Genomic DNA, 23,060 nt, shown 5'->3' with positions numbered 1-23,060 from the left:
ATTGTAATTTAGTTTTCCAAAAAGTGCTTAGCTCTACACATAGTCCATTATTTGAATGCGATTTTAACAATGGAGCGATTAGTTGAAACGCCGTTGTGCTGATTATCTGTGTGCTTGATTAAGTTCTCAACCGTCTGCTGAAGAGACCCTCCAGGAAAAAAAATGTCAAATTAAACAAAAAAAAAAAACGTAGGCCTGTTTGATAATAGCCTTCAACCTTGACCCTTTTTTTAAATTTAAATGGTTTGTTTTGAAGAAGTTGTTGAGACGTGGACACGCAATGGAATAGCTGCTGTTTCTGTCATCCACAACTCGAGATGGAAGGTGGTCTTACGAAAGCGGAGAAGACGCGAGCCCATGACGTCAGTGCAAGTCCAGGGGGCGGGAGATCAATAACTCTCCTGTTCTGATGAAATCGTGCCTTGTTAAGGGAAAAATCTCCTTTTTAAAAACCTATTTTCATAAAGATAAAAGCTTTTTAAAAGCCGTGTTCAGTAAATGACACATAATGATAAGACAATGCTTAGTAGCCTGCCCGCCTTGATGGGCTATTCCCGTCCATGGGGCAATTAGCAAATGTCTGCTGGACAACTTGTGGTGGGGATTGTCTTCGCTAGAGGCCTACATACAACATAGGTATATATAGGACTTTAACTATATAGCCTATATATATATATATATATATATATATATATATATACACATATATATACACATATATACATATATATACATATATACATATATATATATATATATATATATATATATATATATATATATATATATATATATATATATATATATATATATATATATATATATATATATATATAGACCTATGTATGTATTTAGGCTTAGACTACATCACAAATCTACATTTAGTCTTTAATAAAATTAAAATAAAATCACAATCTGTAGAAGTCAAGAGACTTGTGGCCACGATTTTGTCCAAAAAGATCATCAAGTCTCAACCAAAATATCAAGTCTCATCAATTCTCAACCAAAATATCAAGTCTCATCAATTCTCAACCAAAATATCAAGTCTCATCAAGTCTCATCAAGTCTCAACCAAAATATCAAGTCTCATCAAGTCTCATCAAGTCTCATCAAGTCTCATCAAGTCTCAACCAAAATATCAAGTCTCATCAAGTCTCATCAAGTCTCAACCAAAATATCAAGTCTCATCAAGTCTCAACCAAAATATCAAGTCTCATCAAGTCTCAACCAAAATATCAAGTCTCATCAAGTCTCATCAAGTCTCATCAAGTCTTATCAAGTCTCATCAAGTCTCATCAAGTCTCATCAAGTCTCAACCAAAATATCAAGTCTCATCAAGTCTCATCAAGTCTCAACCAAAATATCAAGTCTCATCAAGTCTCATCAAGTCTCATCAAGTCTCAACCAAAATATCAAGTCTCATCAAGTCTCAACCAAAATATCAAGTCTCATCAAGTCTCATCAAGTCTCATCAAGTCTCAACCAAAATATCAAGTCTCATCAAGTCTCATCAAGTCTCATCAAGTCTCAACCAAAATATCAAGTCTCATCAAGTCTCATCAAGTCTCATCAAGTCTCATCAAGTCTCATCAAGTCTCATCCAAAATATCAAGTCTCATCAAGTCTCATCAAGTCTCAACCAAAATATCAAGTCTCATCAAGTCTCAACCAAAATATCAAGTCTCATCAAGTCTCATCAAGTCTCATCAAGTCTCAACCAAAATATCAAGTCTCATCAAGTCTCATCAATTCTCAACCAAAATTGAAGTCAATTTCCACAGGATTAAAAAAAAGCAATGCAATGTGATTTTTAAACTGAGTTTACTTTATAAAATTCACTTTAATGAAAAATGTGGTAGTGTACAAAAAACCTGAATGCAACAGAGAGGCCTATTGTGTGTGAGTGATCAAAGGGTTACACAGCACAACTGACAGGCTAAAACAAGCAGGGTAAATATTTACAAAATTACTTTTGATTAACAGCATTGAGCCAACACAAAAAACAGCTTAGTAAATCTGGGGGGGCAGGATCAGATAGGGACTTGCTTTATTCATTTGCCACATAGTTTTGTATCAAATGTTGACATCAATTTATAACAATAATTGAAGGAATATAGATAGACATCAACAGTACATTGTTTACATCATGTGTACAAAAGGTTGAAGAAAAAAATATTGAGCTTGTGAACACAAGAAAGAAAAAATGTGGACAAATGTTTAATAAAGGAAATTTCTGCATTTGACCAGGAGAGAGTTGCCTTCAATTTCTCCTTTGGCCAGGAGAGAGTTGCCTGGTTGTAAACTTGACACACATCCCTAGTCGTAAACTTGACACACATCCCTGGTCATAAACTTGACACACATCCCTAGTCGTAAACTTGACACACATCCCTGGTTGTAAACTTGACACACATCCCTGGTTGTAAACTTGACACACATCCCTAGTCATAAACTTGACACACATCCCTAGTCATAAACTTGACACACATCCCTGGTTGTAAACTTGACACACATCCCTAGTCATAAACTTGACACACTTCTATTATTGAATCAAACAAGCTCTGGATGTTCCTTTTCCACCTTTGATGTTGCTGGGTTCTGCACCAGTTAACCTGGCCAGAGAATTTTCTATCTCGGAAATCTGGAACAAAAGTCAAACATTTTCTATTACAAACATTTTTTATTACAAACATTTTCTATTACAAACATTTTTTTATTACAAACATTTTTTATTACAAACATGTTTTATTACAAACAATTACAAAATTTTTAAAAGGTCAAAGGCTTGATGAAATTAATTTAAAAATGAACTCAGCTTCATTGAGTGGGTATTTGATTGTACATTACATTTTTGGGACTTTAAAAAGACTCTTTAGCAAGCAAGCAGTTCTTTCATTTAAATTGTTGGACTGCATATTCTAAAAGGCCTAAAGACCTATGGTTGCATATTCCTATATCTAAAGACCTTTGGTTGAATATTCCTATATCTAAAGACCTATTGTTGAATATTCCTATAAAGACCTATGGTTGAATATTCCTATACCTAAAGACCTATGGTTGAATATTGCCACACATATACACCTATAGTTGAATATTCCCACACATATACACATATAGTTGAATATTCCCACACATATACACCTATGGTTGAATATTCCCACACATATACACCTATAGTTGGATATTCCCACACATATACACCTATAGTTGAATATTCCCACACATATTCCTATCAACTATGGTTGAATATTCCCACACATATACATACACCTATGGTTGAAATATTTCCACACATATACACCTATGTATCTATTGAATTCTATTGGGATAAAGTGTACTTGACTATTGTAACACATCTTGATTTAAGGTGAATTTAGTGTGTTTGGATTTTTTTCTATTTCACGTTTTGGTTTTTTTTGTATTCCAATATATATATATATAAATATAAATATAAATATAAATATAAATATAAATATATATATATATATATATATATATATATATATATATATATATATATATATATATATATATATATATATATATATATATATATATATATATATATATATATATATATATATATATATATATATATATATATATATATATATATATATATATATATATATATATATATATATATACATATAGTTATCTTATTGTAAGAATTTTATTTACTTTTTGTTTAATTAGTAGCATTTTCCATTACTAAATAATACATTTCAAAGGCTAGATCTACACTTACTGTGGAAAAATATAATAATTAGCATATTAGCAGTCTAAGGGAAACAACCAATGAAATACCAAACACAGAACAAGCTAAGAAGAGTTAAAGGGAACTTGAAACTAGTGAGTTTTTTGTTATTTTTTCGATCCTTTTCTGTCATTAGACAGGCTTTAGTGGAGAGGGGGGAAAGGTGGTGGACCATATTGGTAAAAATATAGGCCTTATATTTTCTATTTAAATTCTATTGCGTTTGGGGGTGACGGCTGCCAGTGCTTCCCCCCTGAAGAAACAGATTTCTACAAATTTTTAACTTACTGGAACTGTCTTTATTCCATTAGCCTTTGCTTTTTTAACTTGCTCTTGTATTTGTAACTGTAATAAAACTTTTTTATTTATATGTGTATATATGTTATGTGCTTGTTACTAATGTTACACAAATATATAAATAAATCTTTAGTAAATATGCATAAATATTTTTTATCACATATATCTAAAATTGTATAAATCATATAAATCTACATATTTTGTATATCATTTATATCTAATTATGTTTCTTGCTTCTATATCTAAATATGTTTCTTGCTTCTATATCTAAATATGTTTCTTGCTTCTATATCTAAATATATCTAAAATCAGAGTTCACATGTTACTTACCACCAGTTCAGCTGCAGACGGCTCATGGCTCTTTGACTCATGGCCCTTTGACTCCTGTCAAATAAAAATTCAGTTTCAAACAGGAAGTGGCTTCAAATAAAATTTGAATCTACTTACTACACACAGCATACACATTGTCAGCCCAAATGTATTTACTACACAGACCAATTACTTAGTTAGCCCAAACATTGACCTTGCTAGCCCAATTGTTGACCTTGCAGCCCAAATATTGACCTTGGTAGTCCAAATGTTGACCTTGGTAGCCCAAACATTGACCTTGGTAGCCCAAACATTGACCTTGGTAGCCCAAACATTGACCTTGGTAGCCCAAACATTGACCTTGGTAGCCCAAACATTGACCTTGATAACCCAAACATTGACCTTGATAGCCCTAATATTGACCTTGGTAGCCCAAACATTGACCTTGGTAGCCCAAACATTGACCTTGGTAGCCCAAACATTGACCTTGGTAGCCCAAACATTGACCTTGGTAGCCCAAGCATTGACCTTGATAACCCAAACATTGACCTTGGTAGCCCAAACGTTGACCTTGATAACCCAAACATTGACCTTGGTAGCCCTAATATTGACCTTGATAGCCCAAACATTGACCTTGATAACCCAAACATTGACCTTGGTAGCCCTAATATTGACCTTGGTAGCCCAAACATTGACCTTGATAGCCCAAACATTGACCTTGCTAGCCCAAATGTTGACCTTGGTAGCCCAAACATTGAACCTGACTAACCTTGCCACTGGCTCCACTGACAGGTTGTTTCAGACTTGAAGATTTCATGCCTTCTTCTTTTTGCTGCCCCCAGACCTCCACGGTCATGGCTTCATTGGTCAGGTGACTAATTAGCTGAAACAGGTAGATAATAGACCATTGGTCAGGTGACTAATTAGCTGAAACAGACAGGTAGATAATAGACCATTGGTCAGGTGACTAATTAGCTGAAACAGGTAGATAATAGACCATTGGTCAGGTGACTAATTAGCTGAAACAGACAGGTAGATAATAGACCATTGGTCAGGTGACTAATTAGCTGAAACAGACAGGTAGATAATAGACCATTGGTCAGGTGACTAATTAGCTGAAACAGGTAGATAATAGACCATTGGTCAGGTGACTAATTAGCTGAAACAGACAGGTAGATAATAGACAAACCATTGGTCAGGTGACTAATTAGCTGAAACAGGTAGATAATAGACCATTGGTCAGGTGACTAATTAGCTGAAACAGGTAGATAATAAACCATTGGTCAGGTGACTAATTAGCTGAAACAAACAGGTAGATAATAGACCATTGGTCAGGTGACTAATTAGCTGAAACAGACAGGTAGATAATAGACCATTGGTCAGGTGACTAATTAGCTGAAACAGGTAGATAATAGACCATTGGTCAGGTGACTAATTAGCTGAAACAGGTAGATAATAGACCATTGGTCAGGTGACTAATTAGCTGAAACAGACAGGTAGATAATAGACCATTGGTCAGGTGACTAATTAGCTGAAACAGACAGGTAGATAATAGACCATTGGTCAGGTGACTAATTAGCTGAAACAGGTAGATAATAGACCATTGGTCAGGTGACTAATTAGCTGAAACAGACAGGTAGATAATAGACCATTGGTCAGGTGACTAATTAGCTGAAACAGACAGGTAGATAATAGACCATTGGTCAGGTGACTAATTAGCTGAAACAGGTAGATAATAGACCATTGGTCAGGTGACTAATTAGCTGAAACAGACAGGTAGATAATAGACAAACCATTGGTCAGGTGACTAATTAGCTGAAACAGGTAGATAATAGACCATTGGTCAGGTGACTAATTAGCTGAAACAGGTAGATAATAAACCATTGGTCAGGTGACTAATTAGCTGAAACAAACAGGTAGATAATAGACCATTGGTCAGGTGACTAATTAGCTGAAACAGACAGGTAGATAATAGACCATTGGTCAGGTGACTAATTAGCTGAAACAGGTAGATAATAGACCATTGGTCAGGTGACTAATTAGCTGAAACAGGTAGATAATAGACCATTGGTCAGGTGACTAATTAGCTGAAACAGGTAGATAATAAACCATTGGTCAGGTGACTAATTAGCTGAAACAAACAGGTAGATAATAGACCATTGGTCAGGTGACTAATTAGCTGAAACAGACAGGTAGATAATAGACCATTGGTCAGGTGACTAATTAGCTGAAACAGGTAGATAATAGACCATTGGTCAGGTGACTAATTAGCTGAAACAGGTAGATAATAGACCATTGGTCAGGTGACTAATTAGCTGAAACAGACAGGTAGATAATAGACCATTGGTCAGGTGACTAATTAGCTGAAACAGACAGGTAGATAATAGACCATTGGTCAGGTGACTAATTAGCTGAAACAGGTAGATAATAGACCATTGGTCAGGTGACTAATTAGCTGAAACAGACAGGTAGATAATAGACCATTGGTCAGGTGACTAATTAGCTGAAACAGACAGGTATATAATAGACCATTGGTCAGGTGACTAATTAGCTGAAACAGACAGGTAGATAATAGACCATTGGTCAGGTGACTAATTAGCTGAAACAGACAGGTAGATAATAGACAAACCATTGGTCAGGTGACTAATTAGCTGAAACAGGTAGATAATAGACCATTGGTCAGGTGACTAATTAGCTGAAACAGACAGGTAGATAATAGACCATTGGTCAGGTGACTAATTAGCTGAAACAGGTAGATAATAGACCATTGGTCAGGTGACTAATTAGCTGAAACAGACAGGTAGATAATAGACCATTGGTCAGGTGACTAATTAGCTGAAACAGACAGGTAGATAATAGACCATTGGTCAGGTGACTAATTAGCTGAAACAGACAGGTAGATAATAGACCATTGGTCAGGTGACTAATTAGCTGAAACAGGTAGATAATAGACCATTGGTCAGGTGACTAATTAGCTGAAACAGACAGGTAGATAATAGACCATTGGTCAGGTGACTAATTAGCTGAAACAGACAGGTAGATAATAGACAAACCATTGGTCAGGTGACTAATTAGCTGAAACAGACAGGTAGATAATAGACCATTGGTCAGGTGACTAATTAGCTGAAACAGGTAGATAATAGACCATTGGTCAGGTGACTAATTAGCTGAAACAGACAGGTAGATAATAGACCATTGGTCAGGTGACTAATTAGCTGAAACAGACAGGTAGATAATAGACCATTGGTCAGGTGACTAATTAGCTGAAACAGACAGGTAGATAATAGACCATTGGTCAGGTGACTAATTAGCTGAAACAGACAGGTAGATAATAGACCATTGGTCAGGTGACTAATTAGCTGAAACAGGTAGATAATAGACCATTGGTCAGGTGACTAATTAGCTGAAACAGACAGGTAGATAATAGACCATTGGTCAGGTGACTAATTAGCTGAAACAGACAGGTAGATAATAGACAAACCATTGGTCAGGTGACTAATTAGCTGAAACAGACAGGTAGATAATAGACCATTGGTCAGGTGACTAATTAGCTGAAACAGGTAGATAATAGACCATTGGTCAGGTGACTAATTAGCTGAAACAGACAGGTAGATAATAGACCATTGGTCAGGTGACTAATTAGCTGAAACAGGTAGATAATAGACCATTGGTCAGGTGACTAATTAGCTGAAACAGACAGGTAGATAATAGACCATTGGTCAGGTGACTAATTAGCTGAAACAGGTAGATAATAGACCATTGGTCAGGTGACTAATTAGCTGAAACAGGTAGATAATAGACCATTGGTCAGGTGACTAATTAGCTGAAACAGACAGGTAGATAATAGACCATTGGTCAGGTGACTAATTAGCTGAAACAGGTAGATAATAGACCATTGGTCAGGTGACTAATTAGCTGAAACAGACAGGTAGATAATAGACCATTGGTCAGGTGACTAATTAGCTGAAACAGACAGGTAGATAATAGACCATTGGTCAGGTGACTAATTAGCTGAAACAGACAGGTAGATAATAGACCATTGGTCAGGTGACTAATTAGCTGAAACAGGTAGATAATAGACCATTGGTCAGGTGACTAATTAGCTGAAACAGACAGGTAGATAATAGACCATTGGTCAGGTGACTAATTAGCTGAAACAGACAGGTAGATAATAGACAAACCATTGGTCAGGTGACTAATTAGCTGAAACAGACAGGTAGATAATAGACCATTGGTCAGGTGACTAATTAGCTGAAACAGGTAGATAATAGACCATTGGTCAGGTGACTAATTAGCTGAAACAGACAGGTAGATAATAGACCATTGGTCAGGTGACTAATTAGCTGAAACAGACAGGTAGATAATAGACCATTGGTCAGGTGACTAATTAGCTGAAACAGACAGGTAGATAATAGACCATTGGTCAGGTGACTAATTAGCTGAAACAGACAGGTAGATAATAGACCATTGGTCAGGTGACTAATTAGCTGAAACAGGTAGATAATAGACCATTGGTCAGGTGACTAATTAGCTGAAACAGACAGGTAGATAATAGACCATTGGTCAGGTGACTAATTAGCTGAAACAGACAGGTAGATAATAGACAAACCATTGGTCAGGTGACTAATTAGCTGAAACAGACAGGTAGATAATAGACCATTGGTCAGGTGACTAATTAGCTGAAACAGGTAGATAATAGACCATTGGTCAGGTGACTAATTAGCTGAAACAGACAGGTAGATAATAGACCATTGGTCAGGTGACTAATTAGCTGAAACAGGTAGATAATAGACCATTGGTCAGGTGACTAATTAGCTGAAACAGACAGGTAGATAATAGACCATTGGTCAGGTGACTAATTAGCTGAAACAGGTAGATAATAGACCATTGGTCAGGTGACTAATTAGCTGAAACAGGTAGATAATAGACCATTGGTCAGGTGACTAATTAGCTGAAACAGGTAGATAATAGACCATTGGTCAGGTGACTAATTAGCTGAAACAGACAGGTAGATAATAGACCATTGGTCAGGTGACTAATTAGCTGAAACAGGTAGATAATAGACCATTGGTCAGGTGACTAATTAGCTGAAACAGACAGGTAGATAATAGACCATTGGTCAGGTGACTAATTAGCTGAAACAGGTAGATAATAGACCATTGGTCAGGTGACTAATTAGCTGAAACAGGTAGATAATAGACCATTGGTCAGGTGACTAATTAGCTGAAACAGACAGGTAGATAATAGACCATTGGTCAGGTGACTAATTAGCTGAAACAGACAGGTAGATAATAGACCATTGGTCAGGTGACTAATTAGCTGAAACAGACAGGTAGATAATAGACCATTGGTCAGGTGACTAATTAGCTGAAACAGACAGGTAGATAATAGACCATTGGTCAGGTGACGAATTAGCTGAAACAGACAGGTAGATAATAGACCATTGGTCAGGTGACTAATTAGCTGAAACAGGTAGATAATAGACCATTGGTCAGGTGACTAATTAGCTGAAACAGACAGGTAGATAATAGACAAACCATTGGTCAGGTGACTAATTAGCTGAAACAGACAGGTAGATAATAGACAAACCATTGGTCAGGTGACTAATTAGCTGAAACAGACAGGTAGATAATAGACAAACCATTGGTCAGGTGACTAATTAGCTGAAACAGACAGGTAGATAATAGACCATTGGTCAGGTGACTAATTAGCTGAAACAGACAGGTATATAATAGACAAACCATTGGTCAGGTGACTAATTAGCTGAAACAGACAGGTAGATAATAGACCATTGGTCAGGTGACTAATTAGCTGAAACAAACAGGTATATAATAGACCATTGGTCAGGTGACTAATTAGCTGAAACAGACAGGTAGATAATAGACCATTGGTCAGGTGACTAATTAGCTGAAACAGACAGGTAGATAATAGACCATTGGTCAGGTGACTAATTAGCTGAAACAGGTAGATAATAGACCATTGGTCAGGTGACTAATTAGCTGAAACAGACAGGTAGATAATAGACCATTGGTCAGGTGACTAATTAGCTTAAACAGACAGGTAGATAATAGACCATTGGTCAGGTGACTAATTAGCTGAAACAGACAGGTAGATAATAGACCATTGGTCAGGTGACTAATTAGCTGAAACAGACAGGTAGATAATAGACAAACCATTGGTCAGGTGACTAATTAGCTGATATTAACCAAACCTGTCTGATTAAACTAAACCTACGTGATTTAATTAAACCTACCTGATTAAATTAAGCCTAGCTGATTAAACTAAACCTACGTGATTTAACCAAACCTACCTGAATAAACTAAACCCACCTGATTTAACCAAACCTACCTGATTAAACTAAACCTACATGATTTAACCAAACCTACCTGATTAAGCTAAACCCACCTGATTTAACCAAACCTACATGATTTAACTAAACCTACATGATATTAACAAAACCAACTTGCTTTAACCAAACCTACCTGATGAAACAAAACCTACCTGCTCAGTGACAGCTTTAAAATGGACGTTCCTCTCATGCAGGTAATCAGGGTTGATAGTGCCCTTGACCTCCTCTGTTTTGGTCACTTCATTGTCCATGTAGAATTTGTAAGAGCAACTGGTCTACAAATACAGTATTGGAAATATCAAATTGGATTAGTTTACACATCAAATAAAAAAAAAACTTTGAGAATAAAATGCTAATGTAACGTACATGTTGAACCACAAGTATCTTTCTTTTATTATTTCAAATTGCCAATTATTTAAATAAACCAGATCAACAGACACACCCATCAGGGAGCTGTGACCAAATCAACAGACACACCAACAGACACACCAACAGACACACCCATCAGGGAGCTGTGACCAAATTAACAGACACACCCATCAGGGAGCTGTGACCAAATCAACAGACACACCCATCAGGGAGCTGTGACCAAATCAACAGACACACCAACAGACACACCCATCAGGGAGCTGTGACCAAATCAACAGACACACAGACACACCCATCAGGGAGCTGTGACCAAATCAACAGACACACCCATCAGGGAGCTGTGACCAAATCAACAGACACACCCATCAGGGAGCTGTGACCAAATCAACAGACACACCCATCAGGGAGCTGTGACCAAATCAACAGACACACCCATCAGGGAGCTGTGACCAAATCAACAGACACACCCATCAGGGAGCTGTGACCAAATCAACAGACACACCCATCAGGAAGCTGTGACCAAATCAACAGACACACCCATCAGGGAGCTGTGACCAAATCAACAGACACACCCATCAGGGAGCTGTGACCAAATTAACAGACACACCCATCAGGGAGCTGTGACCAAATCAACAGACACACCAACAGACACATCAGGAAGCTGTGACCAAATTAACAGACACACCCATCAGGGAGCTGTGACCAAATTAACAGACACACCCATCAGGAAGCTGTGACCAAATCAACAGACACACAGACACACCCATCAGGAAGCTGTGACCAAATTAACAGACACACCCATCAGGGAGCTGTGACCAAATCAACAGACACACCAACAGACACATCAGGAAGCTGTGACCAAATCAACAGACACACAGACACACCCATCAGGGAGCTGTGACCAAATCAACAGACACACCCATCAGGAAGCTGTGACCAAATCAACAGACACACAGACACACCCATCAGGGAGCTGTGACCAAATCAACAGACACACCAACAGACACACCCATCAGGGAGCTGTGACCAAATCAACAGACACACCCATCAGGAAGCTGTGACCAAATCAACAGACACACCCATCAGGGAGCTGTGACCAAATCAACAGACACACCCATCAGGAAGCTGTGACCAAATCAACAGACACACAGACACACCCATCAGGGAGCTGTGACCAAATCAACAGACACACCCATCAGGGAGCTGTGACCAAATCAACAGACACACCCATCAGGGAGCTGTGACCAAATCAACAGACACACCCATCAGGGAGCTGTGACCAAATCAACAGACACACCCATCAGGGAGCTGTGACCAAATTAACAGACACACCCATCAGGGAGCTGTGACCAAATCAACAGACACACCCATCAGGGAGCTGTGACCAAATCAACAGACACACCCATCAGGAAGCTGTGACCAAATCAACAGACACACCCATCAGGAAGCTGTGACCAAATCAACAGACACACAGACACACCCATCAGGGAGCTGTGACCAAATCAACAGACACACCAACAGACACACCCATCAGGGAGCTGTGACCAAATCAACAGACACACCCATCAGGAAGCTGTGACCAAATCAACAGACACACCCATCAGGGAGCTGTGACCAAATCAACAGACACACCCATCAGGAAGCTGTGACCAAATCAACAGACACACCCATCAGGAAGCTGTGACCAAATCAACAGACACACCCATCAGGAAGCTGTGACCAAATCAACAGACACACAGACACACCCATCAGGGAGCTGTGACCAAATCAACAGACACACCCATCAGGAAGCTGTGACCAAATCAACAGACACACAGACACACCCATCAGGAAGCTGTGACCAAATCAACAGACACACCCATCAGGGAGCTGTGACCAAATCAACAGACACACCCATCAGGAAGCTGTGACCAAATCAACAGACACACCCATCAGGGAGCTGTAACCAAATCAACAGACACACCCATCAGGAAGCTGTGACCAAATCAACAGACACACCCATCAGGGAGCTGTGACCAAATCAACAGACACACCCATCAGGGAGCTGTGACCAAATCAACAGACACACCAACAGACACATCAGGAAGCTGTGACCAAATTAACAGACACACCCATCAGGGAGCTGTGACCAAATTAACAGACACACCCATCAGGAAGCTGTGACCAAATCAACAGACACACCCATCAGGGAGCTGTGACCAAATCAACAGACACACCCATCAGGGAGCTGTGACCAAATCAACAGACACACCAACAGACACACCAACAGACACACCCATCAGGGAGCTGTGACCAAATCAACAGACACACCCATCAGCAAGCTGTGACCAAATCAACAGACACACCCATCAGGGAGCTGTGACCAAATCAACAGACACACCAACAGACACACCAACAGACACACCCATCAGGGAGCTGTGACCAAATCAACAGACACACCAACAGACACACCAACAGACACACCCATCAGGGAGCTGTGACCAAATTAACAGACACACCCATCAGGGAGCTGTGACCAAATCAACAGACACACCCATCAGGGAGCTGTGACCAAATCAACAGACACACCAACAGACACATCAGGAAGCTGTGACCAAATTAACAGACACACCCATCAGGGAGCTGTGACCAAATTAACAGACACACCCATCAGGAAGCTGTGACCAAATCAACAGACACACCCATCAGGGAGCTGTGACCAAATCAACAGACACACCCATCAGGGAGCTGTGACCAAATCAACAGACACACCAACAGACACACCAACAGACACACCCATCAGGGAGCTGTGACCAAATCAACAGACACACCCATCAGGAAGCTGTGACCAAATCAACAGACACACCCATCAGGGAGCTGTGACCAAATCAACAGACACACCAACAGACACACCAACAGACACACCCATCAGGGAGCTGTGACCAAATCAACAGACACACCAACAGACACACCAACAGACACACCCATCAGGGAGCTGTGACCAAATTAACAGACACACCCATCAGGGAGCTGTGACCAAATCAACAGACACACCCATCAGGGAGCTGTGACCAAATCAACAGACACACAGACACACTCATCAGGGAGCTGTGACCAAATCAACAGACACACCCATCAGGGAGCTGTGACCAAATCAACAGACACACCCATCAGGGAGCTGTGACCAAATCAACAGACACACCAACAGACACATCAGGAAGCTGTGACCAAATCAACAGACACACCCATCAGGGAGCTGTGACCAAATCAACAGACACACCAACAGACACACCAACAGACACACCAACAGACACACCAACAGACACACCAACAGACACACCAACAGACACACCAACAGACACACCAACAGACACACCAACAGACATACCAACAGACACATCAACAGACACAACTTACCACTTCAAAATTGGCTGGTATCCCTCTGGCCCCTTTGATTTTTATCTTGAAGTACAGTGGTTTGCCTTTCTGCAATGTGTCAATGAGATGAGTTAAATTAAAGTACAGTGGTTTGCCTTTCTGCAATGTGTGTCATTGAGATGAGTCAAATTACAATTCTGATGGTCTGTTTTCTTCAATTAATCAGGTTTACTGTATCAGTTTTACTGTATCAGTTTTACTGTATCAGTTTTACTGTATCAGTTTTACTGTATCAGTTTTAAAAATAATTCTAACAATAGACAGGTCTCACATGTGTGCTTGGAATTCATAGGATGGTAGAAGTATGTTTACAAGATTGTTTACCATCAACGTGTATGTGGTTTGTATGTCTGTATGTTTACCATCAACATGTATGTGGTTTGTATGTCTGTATATTTACCATCAACATGTATGTTGTTTGTATGTCTGTATTTTTACCATCAACGTTTATGTGGCTTGTATGTCTGTATATTTACCATCAACATGTATGTTGTTTGTATGTCTGTATGTTTACCATCAAAGTGTATGTTGTTTGTATGTCTGTATATTTACCATCAACATGTATGTTGTTTGTATGTCTGTATGTTTACCATCAACGTATATGTGGCTTGTATGTTTACCATCAACGTATATGTGGCTTGTATGTTTACCATCAACGTATATGTGGCTTGTATGTTTACCATCAACGTATATGTGGCTTGTATGTTTACCATCAACGTATATGTGGCTTGTATGTTTACCATCAACGTGTATGTGGCTTGTATGTCTGTATATTTACCATCGACATGTATGTTGTTTGTATGTCTGTATGTTTACCATCAACGTATATGTGGCTTGTATGTTTACCATCAACGTGTATGTGGCTTGTATGTTTACCATCAACGTATATGTGGCTTGTATGTTTACCATCAACGTGTATGTGTATGTTTACCATCAACGTGTATGTGGCTTGTATGTTTACCATCAACGTGTATGTGTATGTTTACCATCAACGTGTACGTGGCTTGTATGTTTACCATCAACGTGTACGTGGCTTGTATGTTTACCATCAACGTGTATGTGTATGTTTACCATCAACGTGTATGTGTATTTTTACCATCAACGTTTATGTGGCTTGTATGTCTGTATATTTACCATCAACATGTATGTTGTTTGTATGTCTGTATGTTTACCATCAAAGTGTATGTTGTTTGTATGTCTGTATATTTACCATCAACATGTATGTTGTTTGTATGTCTGTATGTTTACCATCAACGTATATGTGGCTTGTATGTTTACCATCAACGTATATGTGGCTTGTATGTTTACCATCAACGTATATGTGGCTTGTATGTTTACCATCAACGTTTATGTGGCTTGTATGTTTACCATCAACGTATATGTGGCTTGTATGTTTACCATCAACGTGTATGTGGCTTGTATGTCTGTATATTTACCATCCACATGTATGTTGTTTGTATGTCTGTATGTTTACCATCAACGTATATGTGGCTTGTATGTTTACCATCAACGTGTATGTGGCTTGTATGTTTACCATCAACGTATATGTGGCTTGTATGTTTACCATCAACGTGTATGTGTATGTTTACCATCAACGTGTATGTGGCTTGTATGTTTACCATCAACGTGTATGTGTATGTTTACCATCAACGTGTACGTGGCTTGTATGTTTACCATCAACGTGTATGTGTATGTTTACCATCAACGTGTATGTGTATGTTTACCATCAACGTTTATGTGGCTTGTATGTCTGTATATTTACCATCAACATGTATGTTGTTTGTATGTCTGTATGTTTACCATCAACGTGTATGTGGCTTGTATGTCTGTATATTTACCATCAACATGTATGTTGTTTGTATGTCTGTATGTTTACCATCAACGTGTATGTGTATGTTTACCATCAACGTGTATGTGTATGTTTACCATCAACGTGTATGTGTATGTTTACCATCAACGTGTATGTTGTTTGTATGTCTGTATGTTTACCATCAACGTGTATGTGGCTTGTATGTTTACCATCAACGTGTATGTGTATGTTTACCATCAACGTGTATGTGGCTTGTATGTTTACCATCAACGTGTATGTGTATGTTTACCATCAACGTATATGTGGCTTGTATGTTTACCATCAACGTGTATGTGTATGTTTACCATCAACGTGTATGTGGCTTGTATGTCTGTATATTTACCATCAACATGTATGTTGTTTGTATGTCTGTATGTTTACCATCAACGTGTATGTGGCTTGTATGTCTGTATATTTACCATCAACATGTATGTTGTTTGTATGTCTGTATGTTTACCATCAACGTGTATGTGGCTTGTATGTTTACCATCAACGTGTATGTGGCTTGTATGTTTACCATCAACGTGTATGTGGCTTGTATGTTTACCATCAACGTGTATGTGGCTTGTATGTTTACCATCAACGTGTATGTGTATGTTTACCATCAACGTGTATGTGGCTTGTATGTTTACCATCAACGTGTATGTGTATGTTTACCATCAACGTGTATGTGTATGTTTACCATCAACGTGTATGTGTATGTTTACCATCAACGTGTATGTGTATGTTTACCATCAACGTGTATGTGTATGTTTACCATCAACGTGTATGTGTATGTTTACCATCAACGTGTATGTGTATGTTTACCATCAACGTGTATGTGTATGTTTACCATCAACGTGTATGTGTATGTTTACCATCAACGTGTATGTGGCTTGTATGTTTACCATCAACGTGTATGTGGCTTGTATGTTTACCATCAACGTGTATGTGTATGTTTACCATCAACGTGTATGTGTATGTTTACCATCAACGTGTATGTGTATGTTTACCATCAACGTGTATGTGTATGTTTACCATCAACGTGTATGTGGCTTGTATGTTTACCATCAACGTGTATGTGTATGTTTACCATCAACGTGTATGTGTATGTTTACCATCAACGTGTATGTGTATGTTTACCATCAACGTGTATGTGTATGTTTACCATCAACGTGTATGTGTATGTTTACCATCAACGTGTATGTGTATGTTTACCATCAACGTGTATGTGTATGTTTACCATCAACGTGTATGTGTATGTTTACCATCAACGTGTATGTGTATGTTTACCATCAACGTGTATGTGTATGTTTACCATCAACGTGTATGTGTATGTTTACCATCAACGTGTATGTGTATGTTTACCATCAACGTGTATGTGTATGTTTACCATCAACGTGTATGTGTATGTTTACCATCAACGTGTATGTGTATGTTTACCATCAACGTGTATGTGTATGTTTACCATCAACGTGTATGTGTATGTTTACCATCAACGTGTATGTGTATGTTTACCAGATCTTTTGGGTCTTCCACGTACACGTCATCTTTCAGGGTTATCCACTTCTCATCACAGGGAATTAACTCCACCAGTAGATGGCCTGCAAGTAGGAGATCATACAATACAGTGGTGACACAACAGTGGTGACACATACACTACAGTGGTGACACATACACATACACTACAGTGGTGACACATACACTACAATGGTGACACAAAAACTACAGTGGTGACACAAACACATACACTACAGTGGTGACATATACACAACAGTGGTGACACAAACACATTTAGTACAGTGGTGACACAAACACATACAATACAGTGGTGACAAAAATAAACACTACAGTGGTGACACATACTCTACAGTGGTGACACAAACACATACACTACAGTGGTGACACAAACACATTCAGTACAGTGGTGACACAAACACATACAATACAGTGGTGACACATACACTACAGTGGTGACACAAACACATACACTACAGTGGTGACACAAACACATTCAGTACAGTGGTGACACAAACACATACAATACAGTGGTGACACAAACACATACACTACAGTGGTGACACAAACACATTCAGTACAGTGGTGACACAAACACATACAATACAGTGGTGACACATACACTACAGTGGTGACACAAACATACACTACAGTGGTGACACAAACACATACAATACAGTGGTGACACAAACACATACACTACAGTGGTGACACAAACACATTCAGTACAATGGTGACACAAACACATACAATACAGTGGTGACACATACACTACAGTGGTGACACAAACACATACACTACAGTGGTGACACAAACACATACACTACAGTGGTGACACAAACACATTCAGTACAGTGGTGACACAAACACATACACTACAGTGGTGACACATACACTACAGTGGTGACACTAAAATAAACAAACTGTTATCAATAATGTACCTGTTTCTTTCCCTTTTAAATCCATGATGGTCAAGCTCTCATCCATTCCAATAAGATAAGCAATGGGTTGTAAGTAAACATATGCCACTCCTATTAACACTGGGGTTGTATGCAATTCCCAAAATGGGTCTTTATCCTAAACATGAACATACAAGAAAACATTACAAAATTTCAGGACATTTTTCTCTCATCTAATGAATAAATCATTAATTTCATGACATTTTTCTCTCATCTAATGAATAATTCATTAATTTCAGGACATTTTTCTCTCATCTAATGAATAATTCATTAATTTCAGGACATTTTTCTCTCATCTAATGAATAATTCATTAATTTTAGGACATTTTTCTCTCATCTAATGAAGGCCACTACCAGACAGCCTCTACCTTTGGTAGGTCCCAGTTGACCTCCCTTACCTTTGGTAGGTCCCAGTTGACCTCCCTTACCTTTGGTAGGTCCCAGTTGACCTCCCTTACCTTTGGTAGGTCCCAGTTGACCTCCCTTACCTTTGGTAGGTCCCAGTTGACCTCCCTTACCTTTGGTAGGTCCCAGTTGACCTCCCTTACCTTTGGTAGGTCCCAGTTGACCTCCCTTACCTTTGGTAGGTCCCAGTTGACCTCGCCTTACCTTTGGTAGGTCCCAGTTGACCTCCCTTACCTTTGGTAGGTCCCAGTTGACCTCCCTTACCTTTGGTAGGTCCCAGTTGACCTCCCTTACCTTTGGTAGGTCCCAGTTGACCTCCCTTACCTTTGGTAGGTCCCAGTTGACCTCCCTTACCTTTGGTAGGTCCCAGTTGACCTCCCCTTCTATGTAGTTTTGATACATCTCTTGCATCATGTACTTTCTGTTGATGAAATTGTTGCGCTGAAGAAGCCACCAATTTCCATTTTCTAAACTCTTTAGCTTTACCATGACCTAAAAGAGGAGAATTTTTTTCTAAACTCTTTAGGAATTTTTTTCTAAACTCTTTAGCTTTACCATGACCTAAGAGAGAAGAATTTTTTTCTAAACTCTTCACAATAGCCTGGGAGAGATTTTATATTGGCATCTATGTAGACAGATGAAGACACTACAGAGAAAAACTCATCACTACAGAGTAGTTAGTTGCACACAATTTTTTAAATAATTAAAATGACAAAATAACGACGGGGTTGTATTAAGGGGACTAAATGTTGCAAAATGATACCAAATTTATGTTTATAGGATAAACGGTTCTCTAGATATGACGGTTTTAGTGTAAAAATTGCGGGGACAACTAAGCCTATGGAAAACGAAAGCAAAAATTGGTCAAATCGAGGGTATAGAAAAAAGGCGAAGGGAAATAGCTCTGCGTAGGCGCACAATTATAAAAATTTACAAATAAGTATTTTTTAATGCATTTACAACTGCATAGAGTACCTTCAGTTTTAAATATGACATCTTGCCACCTGGTTTTGAACGTGAGGGACAGTTTGGTTGTGGGATGACCTACGGTCACCAGGCCGGGTACCGATCTATCAGTTTAGTTAGCGGGCGTACTACATATACTACATACTAGACCACACTGTCCAGTTGTGATAACATTTGACAAAAGCTTGGGGATACGGGGTCTGAAAAAATGTCTGGCAACCATGAGGATAAGCTATGGATGGGGAGGGGAATGTGTGTCTGGCAACAATGAGCTATGGATGGGGAGGGGAATGTGTGTAAAAAAGAGTGACTTTATTGTGGACGATGAAGGGCAGATTTAATTCCGTACCATGTTTATAAAAGCAAAAGGTACCCCAGGAATACATAGCTAACTTATCAACCATACTTTACATACTTTCAACTTCATTTTTAGATGTAGTATTTGAAAAAATCAATCACACTAACTTAACAAAAGCAACTCAATTAGCACCCGACTCAAAGGTCTTTAACTCAGAAAGTCCCCCCCCCCTTCTTATACAATCGTTATTTGAGTGTGTGTGGGTATCAAGCAAATAAATATAGGCCTGTGTTTACAATGGTATGTTTTATTCTTTAGCAAGATACACTAATGGGATATGAAATAAATGAAGACTATCAGTGTACACATTCAGCTTGTTACAATAGAATTAACACACTCGAAAAATGTTGTGTTTTTAACTCATATTTCTTATATTAATAAGATTTGCATCCCGCAGTCTACTTGGTGAATTCAATCAACCACTGTTCAATTAATAATGTCCACCTTTGGCTTATAATGTTTAAGACAGTTTAGATACATCTTTATTTTACATTTTAAATAGAATTAATGACCTAATAATATAATACAAATATAGCGGAATACGAAAGTGGAGAAAGGTAGTATCGAAATCGCTAATACTTAGGCCTACGGGGTCTATATAGTTAGTCGGGTTTTACAGCTTGTGAACGTCTGAAGAAGAAAGTAAAAACATTCGTGGAAGTTCAAAATATCATTAAAAATGTACAGACTCACACTAAATTCAAATTTTAAGTCTGAATATTTTCTTATTTTAATTGATCTAAATATCAAAGGATATAGAGACAAAACATTAGCGATACCGTTTTTCTCGATTTTTAGATTTAACCCTCTACTATAATGCATTACGAAAAAGATAATTTTGGTAGTTAAAAAATGAAAATCGTATAGTCTTACTCAAATCGAACCTAGGGTCGTTATTTTTAGTTTTAAATCATTCTATGTATAACTTAATTTTAACTTTGTGTTGAGTTATCGTATGTCTAATTCAATCATTCCTAGCACGCAGGACAGGCCGCAACATATTAGCTCAACTTATACAACTTTTACAATTGTAACGTTTACCTATCTACCAGCCAGATAGATGGTGAACGTCCCCGGATTCTTTTTCGGGGTTATATGCAAATGACTTAAAGCCTAAATGAATGAACACTAACTCAACAACACACTAGGGCTCGGTTTCGATGTCTAGGGAAAACTAGTGATACTATTGAAGTTAACAACTCATTCAATCTGCATACAACCTTTAATAAGCGAACACAGTTGTGGCAGAACACTAGGTTAAACGAGATAAAGTATTTAATTTAGAAAATAACAAAACCCAACTTACAAAGCGTAAGAAAAAATACTATCACAGATTTTAACACTGTATAAAAATAGCCACAGGTCACACAACACTGCTATAGCTTCAAGAATCACTTGGCGACAAGTAATATTATACTAGAAGACTAAAACAACTTAAGAAAGCATAGCACACTCAGGACTTAAGTTCTCTCACGTTCAAATGGTCAGAATCTATTGCCGGACAAAATGGACGGCCTGGTCTTAATAGACCGTTTGATCAAGGTAGACTGCCTCGTGTCGCGTGTGTGCGATCTAGTTAAAGACTTAGGCCACATGGGAGGTTATCCTCAACTCATGTAGCCATTGGTTGGGGTAGTCATCTGATCTGAATCAATCAATCAGATCTTGATGGAAAATTTTTTAGTCTTAGACACCCTTAATAAGACAGTGGAAAAACCCCGGTAGTTGCACCATCAATCCATATAAGGAAGTATACAATGTCAAAATAAAACATTACTGGACCTAAGTAGGTCACATCCCCTCCCTTTTTGGAAGTGACAGATAGGTTCCACAAAAACATACATAAGGAACCAATCTGGCAATGAAAATAAAAAAAGATGTCTTACAAATGTAGGCAATCAAAATCTTAATACCAGATGAAAATATCCCTGAACATAAAAGGGAAGTAACTCAAACTTTTACAATTGGTGAAAGGGGAGTAACCCTTCAACAAATAATTATACATCAAAATCCCTCAAAAAAGGGTATTACAATATTTCCATTAAAAGTGGTAAACCCGCCAAGGTAAGACCTTTATTTCAATGACTAGCTACAATATCAACTGAGTCATATGAGACATATTATCATAAAAGATTACATATAATCAAAAACCACCTTTAATTAAGGTTCACCTGAAAATAAACAAAATATTCAACAGGATTGGACTTTTGAAAAATTCAAAACTCATACCACTCACATTCATGTGAGTGTCACCCAAACACAACACTTGTGTATGGCAGGGGTCGGCAACCTGCGGCTCGCGAGCCGCATGCGGCTCTTTCGATGACAAGGTGCGGCTCTTCAGCTCCATGCACAAATATTAATAATAATTATTTTTTTAACTCAAAAAAAAAAAGTTTACAACACTCGGTACTGAACGATTTAATAATAAATATAGACAATAAATACTCAATAAATACTCGCTATTCTATTACAATAATTAGTTACTCCATTTTTCAATGCACTTCCTTGTTTTCTAAAACTGAGTT

General features: G+C 38.2%; 1 protein-coding gene across 2 annotated transcripts in view; it reads right to left on the bottom strand.

Moving 5' to 3' along the window:
• Window positions 1–1,804: 1,804 nt before the first annotated feature.
• LOC131955803 (kinesin-like protein KIF28) overlaps window positions 1,805–23,060 on the bottom strand; it is a 57,406-nt gene continuing 36,150 nt past the window's right edge. For both annotated transcript variants that reach the window (XM_059320091.1, XM_059320082.1), the window contains exons 18-26: window positions 19,563–19,700; window positions 18,786–18,921; window positions 17,845–17,930; window positions 14,478–14,546; window positions 10,865–10,987; window positions 5,133–5,246; window positions 4,385–4,438; window positions 4,046–4,102; window positions 1,805–2,641 (exon numbers count right to left, since the gene is read on the bottom strand). In XM_059320091.1, coding sequence (XP_059176074.1) covers window positions 2,543–2,641; window positions 4,046–4,102; window positions 4,385–4,438; window positions 5,133–5,246; window positions 10,865–10,987; window positions 14,478–14,546; window positions 17,845–17,930; window positions 18,786–18,921; window positions 19,563–19,700 — 876 coding nt within the window. In that variant the 3' untranslated portion in view covers window positions 1,805–2,542. The remainder of the gene's footprint in view (window positions 2,642–4,045; window positions 4,103–4,384; window positions 4,439–5,132; window positions 5,247–10,864; window positions 10,988–14,477; window positions 14,547–17,844; window positions 17,931–18,785; window positions 18,922–19,562; window positions 19,701–23,060) is intronic.

The sequence above is a fragment of the Physella acuta genome, unplaced genomic scaffold (genome assembly GCF_028476545.2).
Source record: "Physella acuta isolate Inbredline_101_S28 unplaced genomic scaffold, ASM2847654v3 ptg000079l, whole genome shotgun sequence".
Taxonomy (NCBI): domain Eukaryota; kingdom Metazoa; phylum Mollusca; class Gastropoda; family Physidae; genus Physella; species Physella acuta.
Note: the sequence above shows the minus strand (reverse complement) of the source record. Positions and strands in the feature narration are given on the sequence as shown.